Consider the following 18,260-nt stretch of genomic DNA (forward strand, 5'->3'; position numbering starts at 1 on the left):
TCCCCACAGCACACCCAAGGAGGCTTTGGATACGAATCTCTACCTGTTCCGGCAGCTGGGCGACAGATACGACACACAGGACAAGAGAGGCAAGAAGAGAGTCGAGTTGGTCGATTGAGACGTGTCGTGGAGCTCCGGGCGCTCATGTCTTTCCTAGGCCTCCGTCCGCACTCGCGCAGCAGTCACACGACGAAAGGCTTGACGTCGCACACACAACGATCGGACGCGACTCTGGTCAGCTCGCAACCGCCGCCTCGCTCGGGCAGAGGCATGGCCGGGGTCATGGACATGGAGCGGACGCGGACACGACGGGAACGAACCTTTATCGGCAGCGAGTGCTGCGTGTGTGAGGAGAACCTCGAGTACACGCTGCGGGGCGAGCGGATACTGCAGCTCTCGTGCGGCCATGTGTCGCACGAGGCGTGCTTCTACGAGTACATCCGCGAGTTCGAGTCGCAGCACTGCCCGACGTGCGATGCGACGCTGGGGCTCGACAGCAGCAGAGGGGGCAACGTGCTCGACCTTGGTAGGCAGCCCTCGCAGACGGCGGCGGGCAGGCAGGCTGATGTGCGCGCAGAGAAACTATCGACGATTGTGCGTTCGGTGCAGCACGAGGCGCCGCCGCCGCACGCCGAGAGCCAGCGCAGCGCAGCCAACACGCCCACGCCGTGGGACAGCCAGGCTGAGCGGCCGCACGACGAGCACCAGCAGCAGCAGCAGCACGGGCGGTCGCGCACCGGAAGCAACGCGTCGGCGCGATACCCGCCCACGACACACACACGGCAGCGGGACAGCAGCCACAGTCGCGACCGCGGCTCCGAGCGGGGCGCGTCGCTGTCGCTGTCACAGGCGCAGTCGCGGGCCCACGGGCGCAGCGACTCGGGCGCGACGGGGCTCGCGTCGTCGAGCGAGTATGCCGCGACGCACGACGGGCGGCGGCACGACTACGACGTGCAGTCGATGGAGACGAGCCTCAGCAGCCCGCGCGGCGGCGTGCGGAGCCCCATCCCCGCGCCCACCGTCACCGTCCGCAGCGAGTTCCCTACGCTGAGCCGGTCGCGGCAGCAGCAGAGCCTGACGTGCCTCGTCACCGTCGAGGTGGTCGAGGGCAAGTGGCGGCCCAGCCCCGACGACCTGCCGCGAGCGCCGCCGCCGCTGCCGCCGCTCGCCAGCGTGGCCGAGAGCGATTACGAGCGCTCCAAGTCGCCCGCGCCGCCGTACGAGCCGGCGGCGCTGCTCGACGACATGACCGAAGACCTGCACGCCCGTGTCGACAACTGGCACGGCCTCGACTTCTCGCGCTTCGGCAAGCTGCGCCTCCATGGCCACATCCGCGTTGGCAAGGACCGCCAGTCGTGGCAGGAGCTCGAGTGCTACCTCTTCTCCGAGATGCTCATCTGCGTCAAGGAGAAGAAGACGCCGCCCCTCACCAAGACAAAGTGCACCCTCAAGGGCTCCATCCTCATCAAGAAGCACCTCAACCACGTCGAGCACGCGCCCGACAGCCTCGTCCTGACCCTCAGCCTCTCCGTCGCCGAGCTGCCCGCCTTCCACCTGCAGTTCCACGACCGCAGCCAGCTCGACCTCTGGCGCCGCGCCCTCATGGACATCCGCCTCGACTTCCCCACCGCCGCCCGCCTGCCCGACTACGACCACGACAACTCGGGCCCCGACGACGACGACTACCGCCGCCCCAAGCGCCTCTCCTCCATCAACTCGTCCTACGGCGCCGCCAGGTCCACCATGACCGCCCCGACCGAGTACAGCGCCCCGCGCGCCGCCGTGCCCGAGCCGCGCCCCGCGCCCTCGATCCACGTGCCCGTCGACATTGTCGTCGTCATCCCCGTATCCTCCTCCATGCAGGGCTTGAAGATCAACCTGCTCCGCGACACCCTGCGCTTCCTGGTCCACAACCTGGGCGAGCGCGACCGCATGGGCCTCGTCACCTTCGGCTCCAGCGGCGGTGGTGTCCCCATCGTCGGCATGACGAGCAAGGCGTGGAGAGACTGGCCCAAGGTGCTCGATTCCATCCGCCCCGTTGGCCAGAAGAGCCTGCGCGCAGATGTCGTCGACGGTGCCAATGTCGCCATGGATCTGCTCATGCAGCGCAAGTCCAGCAACCCCCTCTCCAGCATCCTGCTCATCAGCGATTCCTCCACCTCCGATGCTGAAAGCGTCGACTTTGTCATCTCCCGCGCCGAGGCTGCCAAGTCCGTAGCCCCTTCCTCCCACAAATCCGCGCAACCACTGCTAACACGTAATCCAGGGTCTCCATCCACTCCTTCGGTCTAGGACTGACACACAAGCCCGATACCATGATTGAACTTTCTACCCGCACCAAGGCTTCGTACACGTACGTCAAAGACTGGATGATGCTGCGTGAGTGTGCAGCTGGCTGTCTCGGCTCCCTCCAGACTACCTCGCATCAAAACGTCAAACTCAAGCTACGACTACCCGAAGGCTCTCCTGCCAAGTTTGTCAAGATCAGCGGCGCCCTACAGATTACAAAACGAGCCACCGGACGAGACGCCGAAGCCGCGTTGGGTGACCTGCGATTTGGCGACAAGCGAGACATTTTGGTCCAACTAGCCATTGCACCAGACACCGGCTCACCAGAACAGCTTCCTCAGGACCCTTGGGAGTCGATTGTGTCTGGCCTTGAGGCTCTCGGTGGACCGCTCGACCAGGACGACTCACGCACACTCAGCGTTGAAGAAGTGCCGCTGATCCAGGCAGACCTGACGTACGGTGACATCCTACGCGAAGGGTCTTTGTCACATTTACCACGCCCGTCGTTACTCGCCATCACTCTGCTACCGTCAGGGCCAAAGAAGAGCCCGACTGGAAGACCACCAACACCTCCCATCCCACCTCATCCTCACGTCGTGCAGCGACGCATGGAATTGCTCACCTCAGACATGCTGACACGCGCATTGACGCTTGTTTCGCGTGGGCAACACGACCGCGCACACCACCTTCTCAAGGAAACGCGCAGTATTCTAAAAGGACTCGGAAAAGGAGGTCTGCCACCACTTCCACCTCCAGGTCACCGACGCAACGAACCATCCAGTGCAGCAGGCAGCACTGGATCCGCATCACCGACATTGCACAGTACCAGTGGCGACTTGCGTGCGCGAACGCCCTCGCCTCATGCGGATAGCCCCTTTACTCCTGCAGCAGGCATTGATGTCAGAACCATGTATGCGCTTGACGCAGAACTCGAGTCCAGTCTCGAGTGGATCAACCACCCTGCTGTCTTCGGTAGGGATTCGCGAAAGGCCGTGTTGCAGGCAATCGGTGTCATCTCATCCCAGCGCGCGTACACTTTCCGCTCGCCCTCGGAATCTCTCTGGGCAGAGCGCATTGCTGGTGTCAAGCGCCTATCCGAACGCGCACGCGACTGGCGCGAAACCGGCGACCAAGAAGCCTTGATGGAGGAGAATTAATTGCGCGCAACGACTCTTCGATCTCTTCGCATTTGCTTGCATATACCCTGTATCATAGCGCATCACTCTTTGGTATCATGTTTCCTTGCTTCCATTCACGGCCATATCTTTCTTTTTGGCGATTTCACTGTTAGAGCTGTCATCGGGCTCATCCCACTTGAGACGTCTTGTTTCTCTTTGTTTCTCTTATTGGGTTTACGATACCAACACGGGTCTATATCTCCTTGCATTGGGTGGACCTCCTGGATTTGCAAAAGTAGGACTCGGGCGTCGCTCTCACCACATCTATGCTTTAGAGAGCACCACAGCCCCTTGGCGATTGATTGGCTACACATATGCACTTAGACGCACGAATATCACATCCGTACCATACTCCGTACCGTACTGCATCTGCTACGCTACTTGGGTAAACCGCAACGTTCACGTATGCTCAATAGCTATACCGGGTACAAGCACCCGCAGCTTGTGCTAACCCCTGAAATTGCATCACCCGTGTGTCTTTTAACACGCTGATTGCTGTAAGGGTCAGTCTACACTTGGTCAAGGCAGTCTTGGAACTCCACTGCGGTGAGTCCCGATGGTGGACGCCATGGCTACGAACAAAAGCCGGCAGAGCTACTTCTTCGGTGCGTTCGGGTGCATTACCCCTCACCTTAATCCAGTACCGTTATATATCTATAAGTTTGCAACTATACATCCATACAAGCATTGTTCATCTCGGCATGCAAGGATTCCTACCGCGACTTTGTGCACAAAGATATGCAGCGGACAAGAGCGTTCTTGACCGCATAAATGCGACATTGTTGCTGTGTGCGCTCGGGTCTCTGTCTCAGACTGCCAACGACCACCTGAAACTCCCAGCCGACAGCTCGCTTGGGCGCCAAATGCAATTGGTTTTGTCTTACTGAAACGAGAACGGTGCAGCTACACAAGTCAAAGGTGAAATCGAGGCCTGCATATTGATGCATGGGCTCAGGCAGTCAGTTTATCGATCGCAATCGGCGAATCCTGCCTGCTGCGGTAACAAATCTTCGCGCTGTACGGTCATGCACACTGATTTGCGAGCCAAACGATAGAGCACAGGCACCCAGAGCAGTGGGTTGTACCTGACGTGTACCGGCTTCCGTCTTCTTACGCGCCTATCGCACCTGCCATCCGTTGTGAAGGCCTGTTGACGTCAAGCCCTGGAACAAGCCAAGTGCCAACTACTCACCCCACTGTCTAGATGTCCCACTCCTTCTTCTCTTTTCTTCAACAATAACCCGTCACATGCTCCCCAAACGGCACATGCTGAGGTAAACGGCGATGCAGTACTGCCGAAATGACCAGGATGCGAAACGTGTCCTTCCCGTCGCCCCTACTGGCAAATGTCGGCTATGTTCAAGACGACTTTGTTAGACCTGGGAACATCAACGGATTCCTCTGTGGCTGTAGTACACCATGCAATATATCAAGTCTTATTCTGGTGCAGTATCTACAAACGCCTACTCATGCTGCGATTCAAGGGCCACGGCAAGACGCAGGAACCGGTCTTAATCGAGAGGGGCGCGGCGTGGACGAATGCCGCGGAGACATACCGGCTACATCCTGCATGTCGCTGCAGATACAGATGCGGCTGCAGGTGCATCTGTCCCGCTGTAAGAACTTGCTGGCTACATCGAGTATCCCCGGTGTCCATCAGGTTAAGACGCCCAAAAAGCAAACAACATCGGTACCTAGTCCATGGATATAGATCGCGTTCCGACAAGCCAATGAACTCTCATCCCAGTTGACAAGATATGCTAATGTCAAACAGTAATCACTTCCAGGTCGTCTCTCAACCCATGTTTGATCGCTCGTCGCATTGCACAAGGGGCAGCACAGTCTCGATGTCGCTGCGATTGTAGCCATTGGCGGCTCGTCAAACTTTCCCCACTTGCTGGGAAATGCCCAACTTTTGCAAGCCCTTCGCATCTTGACGCACGTGCGAGACCCTAAGGTGGTGTTGGGTGGACCGATGGCATTTCCTTTGCGAGGCGAGCGGGCGGGACTTCGGTTCGATCATTCTCAGCCACATCTCGTTGACAAGGGTACGTAGATGCATGTTACGAATACGCTTACCAAACGGCTATTCCGGTGTAGTTCTACACTGGAGATCATGCTGACATGGGTCTTTAGGCGAGTCTGAAATCCAAAGCTGCATCGACGGTTGGGCCCTGTATGGCCCATAGCCCGCCATACAGGTAAAATAACGTGCTCTTAATGTGGAAGTGATGTCGCAGGATTGCCGATGCTGATTCTTGTTAGACTGTGACTGTTGGTAGCTGACCACGCAGATCCGACGTGCCGTGATCGTGAAGAGGCGGTGTTCTCGACAATATTGCTTTGCTCCGCACTTTCCTTCTTCATGGCCACACACTGGAGCGCATCACCGCTGCCGATCAGACCTATCGCGCTATTGTGGGACCTATGCAGCGGCCATCGAGATAGATCCATAATTCTCCCGCAAACCCAGCGCTGGAACCATTCCGTCAAAAGCAATACTTTCGGCCCGCAGACCAAGTTTACAAATGTGGCATGAGCGCCGTTTTGCCGGAGGCTAAGTCCAAGTGCCAGGTGTGGAGAGGGGCAAGAGTCCGTGGTCCGCGCAAAAGCAAGCAACAGCTGAAGGACTGGGATAAGCGGGGTAATCGCAAGAGCGCATATCAAACTACATCATAGCCAGCAAGAAAAAGCATGGCGTCGTGTGAGTGTGCGTGTGTGCCAGAACTCAACATATCCACCCTTTGTCACACCGATATGCACATTTATACACAAACGGCGAAGATTACTTACAAAACAAATGTTGACGACTGTGTGCGCATCATACTTTGTATGCAGCTAGAACATGTGGAAAGATGCAAGGTCTCATCTTTGCCTTGTTGGTAAGCCAGACACCCAATGGCGCACGTGCTATTACTTATCCCTACAGTATTTATCTTGCTTAGAGCGGCTATATGGGACCATCAGATCTTTGCGATGAAGCCTACAAGGACCCCTAATCGTTTGTGCTTGTAACATCCACCTGTTCCGATGCTCAACATAAACTGGGTTGGTATTTTTGTGTATTGACCTAATGCCCTCTATACGCAAGCATCAACATCACAAATCAACTACATAGCCTTTCTCTCTGTCGAGACACACTACATCCGTCGGCGTTACGGTAATGGGGTCGGTGCAGATAGAATGAAAGATGCGCGCAAATAGCTAATGCGTCCGTGTTATGATATCTGTTTGCTACCTAGCTACCCAGTCAAAATACTTCCAAGGTTTGATTCAACAAGGCCTATTCAACATCCAACATGCAAAACACAAAGCCCTCGTCCCAAAACCTCTACTTGCTATACTCTTTTACAAAACGAATAACAGACTCGTTAACCTCTTTCGGATTGGATGCGCTCAAGAAGTGCTGGCCGCCTTCGATAACCTCCAATTTGGCATTCGGCGAGTTCGTGAAGAGTTTCATCTCCTCTTTGGCGTTCGCGACCGAATAAACAACATCGCTAGTTCCCTGTGACGACAGTCAGTTGCGAAATCACCCTAGAGAACACATCCGCAATGAGACCAACGTTGCTATGAAAAGAAAAGCATCCATCCACTTACATGCAACCGCAAAACCGGACACAGCACATCGCTCAAGCGCATATGCAATCCGTCCCGATCTCTAAGATTAATTGCACACATCCTGATCCTTCGACGTCCTTCGTCGCCTTGATAATTATTCTTAATCTCATCAATCCAGAAGGCGCGGACGTCTTCGGGACATTCCTCCTTCCCCAAGCCCACGTCGATGAGGAAGTTGCAGAAATCTGTGCTGGGTGCAAAGTCTGGCGTAGGCTCATTGGATTTGGTGCCGAATTCGCCGGTGATGCGGTCAGCGAGGGGGTCAACGGCGTGCCAACAGCCTAGATCGCGAGAACGAGGGGACTCATAGTCTAAGGATGTTCCAAGAGGTACTATGCCAAGGATCTTGGTAGTTCCTCTGTCAATATCTGGTAGAGTGCGTCACAAATCATTAGACATGGCGTGGGTCGCTTACCTTTTCCGGCGCCAAAAGTGCCATTCGTACCGTCACCCATCCTCCCTGGCTCGTCCCTAATACAAAAGCTTTCTTCACACCCAGCTTCTCCATAACCTGCAGATTCATCATCGCAGTATCCCAGTACGTCCAGTTCTCAGTCTTTGCGCGCGTTTGTCCATGACCCAATAGCTCGATCGCTACCAGATTCATCACCGATGTAAGTTTTTTGTTCGTGTATGCATCGCGATAGAGCTCCGAGGACGTAGCGAAGGAGTTTATCAAGATGAGGGTGGGTTTGGAGGCGTCCACGGGACCGGAGGTTTGGTAGGCAGCTGTTATGCCGCCGAGGTGGGGGACGTCAATGGTTTTGGTGTTTGGCATGATGCACAGTAAGAAAGTGTACTGTCTTTCGAGTATGGGCGGTTGGTGATCATAGTTGCGAGTCGTAAGGCTGATGTTGTCGTGTGAATTTGCAACGACGTCACATGTCGATCTTGTGGGGAACGTTCGGGCCGGGGGGTAGGTTATTTCCTTATTTGGGATAACATAGTGATGAGTTTACAAATCATCACAAAATATAGGTATGAAGAGATGCGAGTGTCTTAGGATGTTATCAATTGGTCGGCGGAGCGGCAATTCTGTTGAAACGCAACATGAGAAACACACATAAAGTGCCGCAAGAGCATATCATCAATGGTAAATCTTTGCAAGAGAATGTACATGTTTGCCTTCAGACGTATAAAGCTATGTTGCTGTGCATATTGCTTGCTTAGTTCTCCAGAACATACCTATACCTCGCTTTTCCTGCCTCCATGTCCACAACCGCGGTGTTAGCATCCTTCATTGGTCTCTTCTGGATCCATGGCTTGATCTTCTTCTCAGCCGCCAACTCCAACATCTCCTTGATCTCCCATGGGGCACCGATGCCAGAGCCTCCAACCTTGAGTCCACCAGAAAGAAGCGTGAAGGCGTTGATGGGAGGAAGCTCTCCGCCGTCCGGTGCTCCAACTTGGATGAAAGTACCATGAGTCTTGAGCAAACTAAGATAGCCATCTAGAGGCATCTTGGCGCTGGAAACGGTGCATATAATGAGATCGAGCGTTTGTGCGTTGTGCTTGGCCCAATCCTTATCTTCGTCAGTGGAAACGTAGAGGTCAGCGCCTAGCTTGAGAACGTCATCGCGCTTCTCAGCCTTGCGGCTTATACCGACGACCTTGTCTGCACCCAGGGCTTTGGCAAAGAGAACACCGAAATGACCTAAGCCCCCTACTCCAACAATTCCGACAGTTTTGCCAGGACCACAGCCATAACGCTTCAACGGAGAGTAGACGGTGATTCCGCCGCAAAGCATCGGCGCAGCATCCGCACTATCCAAGCCGTCAGGGATACTTAGGACGAAGTGTCCGTTTGTGCGGTTGTGTGTGGCGTATCCACCATAGCTTTTGCCCTCGTCGCGTGGGTAGATGGAGCCATAAGTGTTTACTGTCTCGCGATGGCAATGGTTCTCGATGCCGTTCGAGCAATCGGGACAGTCTGGTTGAAGGCATGAGCGTGCTTGCGCGCCGACACCAACACGGTCGCCCTGCTTGACGTGCTTGACGTTCTTGCCAACCTTGACGGCTTTGCCAATGATCTCGTGACCGACGACGCAGGCTAATAACCATCAGTACGGTGAAGCAGTTGACACAGTCTGTAACATACGATATGGTGTAGGGCCCCAGCCAGATTTCAACATGTGCAAGTCTGATCCACAGATACCGCAGTGAGAGATCTCAATGTCAACATCGTCTTCGGTCCACTTTTTAGGTTCAAATTGACCCCACTCCATCTTTCCCTTGACACTCTCCTCGTCCTTGCCGAGCCATCCTTGGAATTTTGTATCTGTCGCCATTGTGTAGTTCGTATTGTTGTAAGCGTACGTGCTCGATGTTGGTGTTGGTGTTGGTGTTGTAGTTGTAGTTGTAGTGGGTGGGATGTTTGGCCGCACCATCCGTGCACAAACACTTATATATCAGCAACGACCGTTAACTCCGTGGACATTCCGATATGACGTTCACTATGAGCCTGGCCCGTCTAGAAGAGCCTCAAGGCAGCCTATGCAGGCGGACTGCGGAACTGAGCTATTCTGGTTGGTCCCATCGTCACTCTCATGAGCGCCCATTGGCTACCTTCGCCATCATAGACCTTTACGCGTACTTGTACTGCGGGGACAGTACCGGTTTCGTTTACTGATGCTGTGCGTCATCAGTTGAAAAATTATCCACCGCGTAGATAGCGGGAGTGAGGACTTCTCCTATTGGTCGCGTGCCTTGCGCTAATGCGACCGCCGATGGATATCGGGCCACTGCCAAAGATTGTCGGCGGACCGACTGATGCAGACCGATGACAATGCACCTGGTGATATCGGGGTTAAACGCGGAGAATGCAACTCTGAGGGCGGTTGCATCGTGTCACGGAGATGACTGGATGCCGAAGTTGTATGGAGTCGTTGCAGTGTGAGGATCACATGGGAATGTGCAACAAGATAATCAGTGTATCATTTGTTACCTCAAACGTTGGAACTTGTCTTCTTCAGCCATTGTCTTGTCGACACGTTCAATCGTTTCGGCGTCATATACTTCCTCTAAGCTTTTTTGGCCTTTTAACACTTCCCTCTCATGCTTTGTTGCCTCTTCTTTCGTCATAAGAACCAAGTCCTTCATCTGGAGATGACTATTCTTCTGACCCGGTGTTCTCTCATCAACAAAACTCAGAGCTGGCTTAGTCCATCGTGTCAATACTAGGCGTGTAGACAACCCACTGATGATACTTCGGCCATGGTATACTTCTTCTACTAGATAGCCCACATCATCTTGTGTTATGGGAATCTTGAGACCCAGTGGGTCCTCGCTGAAGAGTGCACGTGCCAGTCTTTCTTCGGCACCTTGGAGAGCACCTAAAATTCCGTCGTACATCTTGTCGCGTGACTTGGCTGGCAAGTATTCGTGAGGGTAGCCAGAGATGGAAAGGATGACATGATTCGCAACTGCGAGACCGAAAATGGCTGGCATAGTACCCAAAACTGGCAAGATTCGTACCCGGAAATCTGCAAGAACACCAAGCTCTCCCACGTTGCCTTTCGCAAATTCTTCTTCGGAGAGAGGTTGGAGCTCAGCCTTCCCTGGGCCTGGCCTTTCTGTAGAGTAGACAACTGGTATGCCGTCCTTGACACCCTTCAAGCGTAGCTTTCGCCTTGTAGACTTTGACAACGGGTCGTCTGTACTTGTGGAGATGTCGCCAATGAATATTCGTGTAGGATCAGACTTGCATCCTGCACCCATGGAAGATATGACCTTGATGTTATTCATGTAACAGTATGCCAGAAGTGCAACCTTGCTGTCAATGTTGTCGATAGCGTCGATAACAAAATCCGGCTGCTGATGGTTCATGGGTGCTAGCTGAGCTGCAGCAGTATGCTCGGCAAAGAGTTCATTTCGGCATTCGAAATGGGTCCAGGGTGTGATTTGTTCGAGTCGTTTGCGGAGGCAGTGAACCTTGGGCGTTCCGACATCTGCTAGTGTAGCAACTGCATGCCGATTGAGCGAAGACAGCGTGACCTGGTCAAAGTCGATAAGCCTAAGTTTGGAGCATCCTGAGCGAGCGAGGGCGGCCGTAGCATGTGATCCGACGCCTCCGCATCCGACTACAATTACGAAGGCATTCCTTAGCTTGGCGATTCCAGGATCTGTGAGAAAGACTCTATTTCTTGCGAGTTGTTCAAGGATGAGATCTGGTGCACTAGTCAGAGTTGAACTGGCATTTCATGAAAGAATCAATACCGTCGTCGTAGTCACCTTTCCTTGCCCTTGCGGCTAATGCCATACTCCGCTCATCTTCCTTGCTTGGGGCGAAGACGTTGGAAGCAGCACCATATTCGGTCAGCTGGGTGATGTTAGCGAGTATTTAGGTGTCAGCTCGATGATCGAGTATGCAGCCGATTCGATATTCGGGTACTCACTCTGGACGCGCGATGTTCGTCACTGACGTCTGGAATCGATGCCTTCAGATCGGCTACCCTTGTCAAGCGCCGAGCTTTCTGAAAACCTAGAATCGCACTGCCCACGACAAAGCCTGACACGGCTGCAGTCGTGATGAGCTGAGCATTGTGAGACTCAGTTGCTCGCGACAGCCAGGAAGGCATTTTAGCGGGTTGACGTCACACTTTATGCGATGATGTCCTCAATGCAGACCCGCATAGCCGTCTATGTACGGTAGAAGAAACAGAAACGAAGAGGGCTGCGCATGTACTGGAAACCCGTAAAACAGCCGGACTTGATGATTTGTATGTGGTGTCGAATATGCATGCAGGTGCGGCTGTCAAGACTAGCGTGCATGCGGTAAGCGCCAAACCCTCGTCGTCAAAAATGCAGATGACCATTAGGGAGCAGGCGCCAGCGAACCAGACGAGCACGGGTAGACGCGTTCTGAGACATCCCTCACGCGCCGTAAAGGACGCCGAAGCCGTGGGAGTCGCTCTCTGGCTCACGAGGGGGCATTCCCATCACCTCCGACGACCAACAACCCACGTCTCGGAAGACTGAACAACATTCATCATGTCCAAACTCACCTTGGGTTTGATAGCTGCTGGTGGTGCAGCTGCAGGAGCTGCAGCGACTGCAGCGCTTTACTCTGCAAAGAAGGATGGCCCTCCGTCTGCACCATCCGTCACCACGACTACGACGACAACCATAGCTGGGCCCGGCCGGCCAGCGCCTGTACCCTCGGTCCCTGCCACGCCGTCGCCCGCTGTGGCTGTGGCTGCCCGGAGAGCAGTCGTAGACCCCAACGGTCTCTTCCAATATGGGTTCCCGGGCCCAGTCAACGATCTCCGCCCTGCCGCCTCCCTCACATCAAGTTACGACCGACGAACACGAAACCCCGCATGGGTCGCCGAGCACATTACGCCCGAGTCGCTAGCCAACAGCAACGCGGACAGGAAACACAGCGTGTTTGTAGAAGACGTGACGATCCCCGAGATGTTCCGTGCAAAGCTGAAGGACTACTTCCGCTCTGGCTACGATAGGGGGCATCAAGTCCCTGCTGCAGATGCCAAGTGGAGCCAGGAAGCCATGGACGATACTTTTGCGTTGAGCAACATGTGTCCGCAAGTGGGCGATGGCTTCAACCGCGACTACTGGGCGCATTTCGAGGACTTCTGCCGGAGGCTCACACACTCGTACCCCTCGGTCCGCATCGTAACCGGCCCTCTGTATCTCCCCAAGCGCGAGGCCGACGGCAAATGGCGAGTGTCATATGAAGTCATCGGCTCACCACCCAACGTGGCTGTGCCTACACATTTCTACAAGGTCATCTTCGCCGAAGACGGGAAGCTGGGGGGCAAGGTGGCGCTGGGTGCTTTTGTGCTGCCGAATGCCGTCATTCCCAGCCACAAACCGTTGACGGATTTTGAAGTACCGGTCGAGGCGGTGGAGAGGGCTAGTGGACTGGAATTTGCGACTAAGCTCACGCCAGAGAGGAAGAAGAGGTTGTGCCAGGAGGTCAATTGCAGTGTCATTGTAAAGGAGCATGCGCAGAGGCAGAAGACGTTTGCTAAGAAATAGGCTTCCAAGCCATGACGAGATGTTATTCATGGTACAGTGTATAGTACATTGTGGTCCTCCGCGGTGTTGTAATGTCGTGATGGCGCAGTCCAACCAAGCCTTTACAGGTTCTGCACGGCACCGCCCTGGGCACTCTCGCGCTGTATTCTGCCGACGTACTGCTTGCTCACAGTATTCCATGCGCTCATGTACTTTTCCATGCATGCGCTCATGCAGCTTTCTTCGCCTTTGGAGAGGGCAGCACCGGGCTTGGGGATGCAGCGCTCGAAGCAGTGCTCGTTGAGTTTCTGGGAAGGCGTCAGTACGACGTGCACCGCCATGCAGAGACAGTATATGCCCCGGACCGACGGACCTCGACGAGCATGCGCGCATTCTGCATAGCCGCTTCCTGCTGGACCTGGCGCATGACGGCCGTCTTTGGGTCGCTCGGGTAAGAGGACATGCCGCCCAGGGAGTCCATGGTCTCGGGTGGGTGTGCGTCTGGGGGTGAAGGGGCGTGGGTCGTGGGGCGTGGTGCTGCGAAAAGGTGCGTCGTGCGTGCTTGTCGACGTCAAGAGCGCCTCTCTCGCTAGCGTAGTCGCTGCAACCCGAGACGGTGGACCCCTGCAATGCACGCCGAGGTGATAGAGTGGCCTTTCCATGTCGACGATTCACTCTGCCAACTCCAGCACGCCACGCCCCGTCCCAGTCGCCCGACCCGTGCCTCTCTTATTGTTTCCCCCAACCACTACAACGCAGTCTTGGTGCCACTCTTTCTTCCGCGCCAGTACTCTCTTGGTGCGCGACCATGTGGGCAGCAAGACCATGGACGAGCCTGTGCTTGCTTGCAGGCAGCTGGACGGGTGCTTGGGCGCGGTCCGGGGGATTGAGCGAGGACCCTGATATCAAGGCCATCTCGCTGCGAACACACAGTCTCGAGCCCGTAAGTCGCATGTCCTCTGCGCCCATGCAAACATGCCCTGACGCCGCACACAGCCGTACCTCGACTCGGACATGCAGAGCCGCTGGTGGGACTTTGGCGGAGACACGATTATTCGGACTGATAAGTACATTCGACTGGCTTCAGACAAGCCCTCGCGCGACGGCTGGCTGTTTTCGCGCGTGCCTCTGACCGCGACCAACTGGGAGGTAGGCTGCACTCTGTCCCACCACATGTCCCAGACGCTCACGCCCGTAGATTACGTTCGAGTTCAAGATCCACGGCCAGGGCAACCTCTACGGCGATGGCTTCGCCATGTGGCTCACCAAGCAGCGCGCGCAGCCAGGAAACGTCTTCGGCCACACCGACAAGTTTGAGGGCCTCGGCCTCTTCTTCGACACCTACAAGAACAACCGCCCCGGCACCGTGTTCCCCTACATCATGGCCATGAACGGAGATGGAAACACGCCCTACGACAAGGACAACGACGGCAAGGCCAACGAGGTCGCTGGATGCTCTGTACGTGCTGCCTGGCCCATATGGCCCTCTCGATACTAACGCCAACTAGGCCCGTGGCATTCGCAATGCCCAGATCGCCACCAAAGCTCGTCTCACGTATTTCCAAGAACAATTCCTCCGCCTCGAGCTCCAGTACAAGTCAGAGGGCGAATGGACCCAATGCTTCGAGATCCCCAACTTCAAGGTTCCGCCCGTCGCCTACTTGGGTTTCTCCGCCGAAACCGGCGAACTGTCCGACAACCACGACATCGTTTCAGTCAAGTCGCAAAATCTCTACAAAAAGACCCCTGGGTCGGCTTCCTCGTCAGGAAGCTCAGGGGGCAAGACTGCCTCGTCTATGACGCGCGAAAAGAGCAGCAGCGGTGGAAGCTGGACTTGGTTCCTCGTCAAGTTTGTGCTATTTGGCCTAGCCCTGACCGGTGCCTATGTCGGCTTTACCGTTTACAGGACCAAGCAAAGAGACCGTTTTTAGGGGAACAGCTCCTACCTCAAGTTCAAGGGCAACAAAAAGCTTGCTTGGCTGGGCCCACCAATGCTCCAGTTTGATGGGTGTGTCGAAGTCGGCGATGAGAATGACTGGATGGCACTGTACAGGGTTGGATGATGGAGTCGAGCTGTGCAAAAAATGGCCTGGAGAGGCCACGCGCATTGTTTTCTATCTCACCTAGCGCTCTTACTTCTCTTTCCTAGCATGTATCAATCGTAACACCTTAGCGTGACATGCCCAAGGTGGAAGCCATGTCTCCGCATATAATAACACGCCTCTGTACAGAATTTCACAAAGGCTGCCGATGAAAGCAAGCGGAGTGGGTTGAGGGTTGCTCTAGCATCCGTTTTAGGTGACCTGGCTACATGGAGTAATGGAAGCGGCCACGATGTCGAATGCTTTATTCATAGTCAAGCAACACATAAGACAGTGCTCCATGATTGCATGCTTGTGTTGGGATAGACATACGTGCATTATACATACATACCGATGTGCACGTCGTGCCAATCGTCTTTAGCAAGACAGCGAATGTACAATTGACAAGCTTCACCTTCGACAGATGACAATATATGTAGACACAACCCGGATGTACAGACTGCTTTTGTGGAGACGCCAAGACATAATTTTTTAATCTAGTAGTTTGGCTTCTTGATCGACGCCGGTGGAAGGACAAGATGCTTATGTCATTAGCGCGCTGCTAGCATGGCCCGTGATTGCGCGCTCAAGTTTCCAGGCTGCGCGTCGGCAGCTTTCTCTCACTACCCACAACCCGAGCAGCGAGTAAGTAGCCCCAACCGCTATTATCTAGCTTAGAATGCGCCGGCTGTAAGCGCACGCGAAACAACAGCTAACGCCCATCAGATCCCAGTGAACGACAAACCTTCGTCACAAGGCGATGCTGGGGACTAATCACCCCGGCGTCTCACTGCATGACAATCAAGAACGGAAAGCGGAGGGAGTGCGCCATCATACTAGATGTAGCCACATCGCTCAACTCATCATTGCACAACGCTGATGGAGGCGATTTCGCAAAGCCACTGGGTTCACCATCACCAGACTCCAGCCCCAGCCTTTCCCACTGCGCACTGAGGAAGAATAAAAAAGGTTGAAGCGCCGTGCTACCTCGCCTAACAAGCTTGGAGGACGAAGTTCGCTCTTGACGACATGAAAAGTAGTTTTCAATCCGAGCGCCTTTGCCCTTGTGGCATCGCTGGTCGTGGGGATGCGTGGTCTTTGTCGTTGGGTCTGTGGGTCTAGGTGGTGGTGCTTGTGTTAGAGGGTTGTTTTCTTTTCAAAGTCCTGTTTTACAGACGGGCGGAAGGGGTCCAGTGATGATGTCCCTGTGGGGGCATTAAAGCCAAAGTCGAGTTGAGGAGCCCGATCATTGCCTGCTGAGAGGTCGAAAGACTAATCGATGGGGAATGGACGAGGTTCCTTCTGAGGACAGCAGGAGAGCTAATCTGAGGACCATCAATATATAACGTACTGCTTATAACAAAGGCCATCTCTTCACTTGCCCCGGTTGACTTGTTCAAAGATATGCTAGCATCTACAAACTATTTCAGCCCGAGCTCGAATCCAAGCTTGGTAAATCGTACGTTCTACACTTCAAAGGTCGAGGCCCCGGCTTGTGACAGTCGTCGACGCGTCAACTACTCGTAGACGTAGCAGAACGGTCCGGCAACCGTGCTAACCAAATCCTTGATCTTATATGCCTTGCCGTCTACATTCAACACCTCCAGGTCTACAGTATCCTCCAAACTCTGCGCCCTCCCACCGCCCATCATTGACGTGCCACCTGCGATAACCTGCTGCCTGTTTGGATAGTCTTGGCTCTGCCAAATAGACCATACACGGTCGATCATGGCGTGATGAAGGTAGAAATATGGGTCTGCGGCATCGCGTTGATCAGTTGGGAAGCTGCAAATGAAGAAAAGGAATGGTACTCACCACCAGGCGAAGTATAGAAATCACTCCCCGGGTCACCAGCAACCGTGAAATGTCCCGCCCCGTGGACACCCGTCGCTCCTTGCATGACATCTTGAAATGTTGCAATAGTCCTGCTGCTTGTGATCAAAGCAGCAGTCTTATCTGTCGTCGCGTACAGTTGCGTAAGGTAGTTGCTGATATCGCGCTTGATGCACCGAGGATTGTACCCAAAGCCATCTGATCGTGGATTACGTGGAGCCTGCGGACTGTCCATTGCTGCCAGCGGTCTGGGAGAAGTCAGCAGATGCACATATAGGATACCGGCAGGGGCAGTATGGCACTACAAGTATGGAAGGTGGTACATACCCCAGGTTAACCATCATACCCTTGAACGGCCCACTAGCAATACATCCTCCCCCGTTGCCAGCCGGCTTCAACCCATTGCTATTATGTTGCACCTTTTCGCCCTGGCCACTCATACTCGTGTCGCTGCCATCGAAAATCGGGCTAGTCTCTGGGCTGGCTGCCCATCGTCCCCAGTCCCAGTATGGCTGGGTACCATTGTAGCCACATTCGACTCTCAACGCGTTCTCATACGCAAACGTGTAGTATCGATGCCAGGATAGGAAGTTCCCTGTGCCATGGATTGAGAGCGTGTATTTCATATGAATTGCTACAAAGTCGTCGAACCGTGATTTGGCGCCGGGGTACACGGTAGAGAGCTTGGAGGGCGCTTTGGTTATGCACTGGACGGCGGCAATGTAGGCGCGCTTTTCCGAGGCGCTGATACTGCCCCTGATTGTACATGTTAGCTGGCGGTGTAGGTATGGAAAAGTCCTAGGGTGCCTTTGGACATACCATTCTCGGCGTACGCGGAGTTTGTCTTTGGTACACGTTGTTGAGTTGGCAATGGCGGCGTCGATGGCTGCTCGGCCCTTGGTCTGCAGATCACCAACTGCGTCTGCGGCACAGAGTATTTGTAGTACGGACAGTGAGATGAAGAGGACATACAGCGCCCCAAGATGGAATGCTGCCATCTTTGACTTGGAGGCAGCGCTCACTGACTTGACTGCTATATAATAGAGGCAGGACCCAACTTATATATGAGATCTCTGGGCATAAGCGCCGATGTACAGGCAAAATTACCTAGGTAGTTGCTCGGATCTTTCCAGCCGTGATCTATATGACAGTCATGTCGGAAAGAGTCTTGTTAGCTGGGGGGCTTTGATTGATGTATCAAGAGTTTCCACATGCGAATATGTTATATGTTGAGGGATGAAGCGTGTGATGCGTTCGGCAGATGCAGGTCGAACACACAAGA

General features: G+C 54.5%; 8 protein-coding genes across 8 annotated transcripts; 3 read left to right on the top strand and 5 right to left on the bottom strand.

Annotated features, from left to right (window-relative positions):
* Positions 1–282: 282 nt before the first annotated feature.
* On the top strand, positions 283–3,446 carry J4E79_000069 (uncharacterized protein; the record flags this gene model as incomplete). Its single annotated transcript, XM_049348988.1, has 2 exons — positions 283–2,210; positions 2,267–3,446. The coding sequence occupies 2 exons, from the start codon at positions 283–285 to the stop codon at positions 3,444–3,446; spliced, it is 3,108 nt and encodes a 1,035-aa protein (XP_049215775.1).
* A 3,352-nt stretch (positions 3,447–6,798) lies between these two features.
* On the bottom strand, positions 6,799–7,866 carry J4E79_000070 (uncharacterized protein; the record flags this gene model as incomplete). The annotated part of the gene is made up of 3 exons (XM_049348989.1): positions 6,799–6,975; positions 7,068–7,433; positions 7,504–7,866. The coding sequence occupies 3 exons, from the start codon at positions 7,864–7,866 to the stop codon at positions 6,799–6,801; spliced, it is 906 nt and encodes a 301-aa protein (XP_049215776.1).
* Positions 7,867–8,254: 388 nt separating this feature from the next.
* J4E79_000071 (uncharacterized protein) lies at positions 8,255–9,376 on the bottom strand (the record flags this gene model as incomplete). Its single annotated transcript, XM_049348990.1, has 2 exons — positions 8,255–9,138; positions 9,187–9,376. 2 exons carry the CDS (start codon positions 9,374–9,376, stop codon positions 8,255–8,257), a joined length of 1,074 nt encoding a protein of 357 aa, XP_049215777.1.
* Positions 9,377–10,028: 652 nt separating this feature from the next.
* Positions 10,029–11,665, bottom strand: J4E79_000072 (uncharacterized protein; the record flags this gene model as incomplete). Its single annotated transcript, XM_049348991.1, has 3 exons — positions 10,029–11,254; positions 11,304–11,406; positions 11,483–11,665. The coding sequence occupies 3 exons, from the start codon at positions 11,663–11,665 to the stop codon at positions 10,029–10,031; spliced, it is 1,512 nt and encodes a 503-aa protein (XP_049215778.1).
* Positions 11,666–12,077: 412 nt separating this feature from the next.
* NUC1 (nuclease) lies at positions 12,078–13,085 on the top strand (the record flags this gene model as incomplete). Its single annotated transcript, XM_049348992.1, has 1 exon — positions 12,078–13,085. One exon carries the CDS (start codon positions 12,078–12,080, stop codon positions 13,083–13,085), a length of 1,008 nt encoding a protein of 335 aa, XP_049215779.1.
* A 101-nt stretch (positions 13,086–13,186) lies between these two features.
* TIM13 (protein translocase subunit) lies at positions 13,187–13,545 on the bottom strand (the record flags this gene model as incomplete). The annotated part of the gene is made up of 2 exons (XM_049348993.1): positions 13,187–13,372; positions 13,438–13,545. 2 exons carry the CDS (start codon positions 13,543–13,545, stop codon positions 13,187–13,189), a joined length of 294 nt encoding a protein of 97 aa, XP_049215780.1.
* A 327-nt stretch (positions 13,546–13,872) lies between these two features.
* On the top strand, positions 13,873–14,995 carry J4E79_000075 (uncharacterized protein; the record flags this gene model as incomplete). The annotated part of the gene is made up of 4 exons (XM_049348994.1): positions 13,873–14,007; positions 14,061–14,213; positions 14,263–14,523; positions 14,573–14,995. 4 exons carry the CDS (start codon positions 13,873–13,875, stop codon positions 14,993–14,995), a joined length of 972 nt encoding a protein of 323 aa, XP_049215781.1.
* Positions 14,996–16,662: 1,667 nt separating this feature from the next.
* On the bottom strand, positions 16,663–17,976 carry J4E79_000076 (uncharacterized protein; the record flags this gene model as incomplete). The annotated part of the gene is made up of 4 exons (XM_049348995.1): positions 16,663–16,901; positions 16,961–17,226; positions 17,306–17,734; positions 17,798–17,976. The coding sequence occupies 4 exons, from the start codon at positions 17,974–17,976 to the stop codon at positions 16,663–16,665; spliced, it is 1,113 nt and encodes a 370-aa protein (XP_049215782.1).
* Between the last annotated feature and the right edge of the window lie 284 nt (positions 17,977–18,260).

This window comes from Alternaria viburni (assembly GCF_023758015.1).
Source record: "Alternaria viburni strain BMP 2772 chromosome Unknown scaffold_1, whole genome shotgun sequence".
Lineage (NCBI taxonomy): Eukaryota > Fungi > Ascomycota > Dothideomycetes > Pleosporales > Pleosporaceae > Alternaria > Alternaria viburni.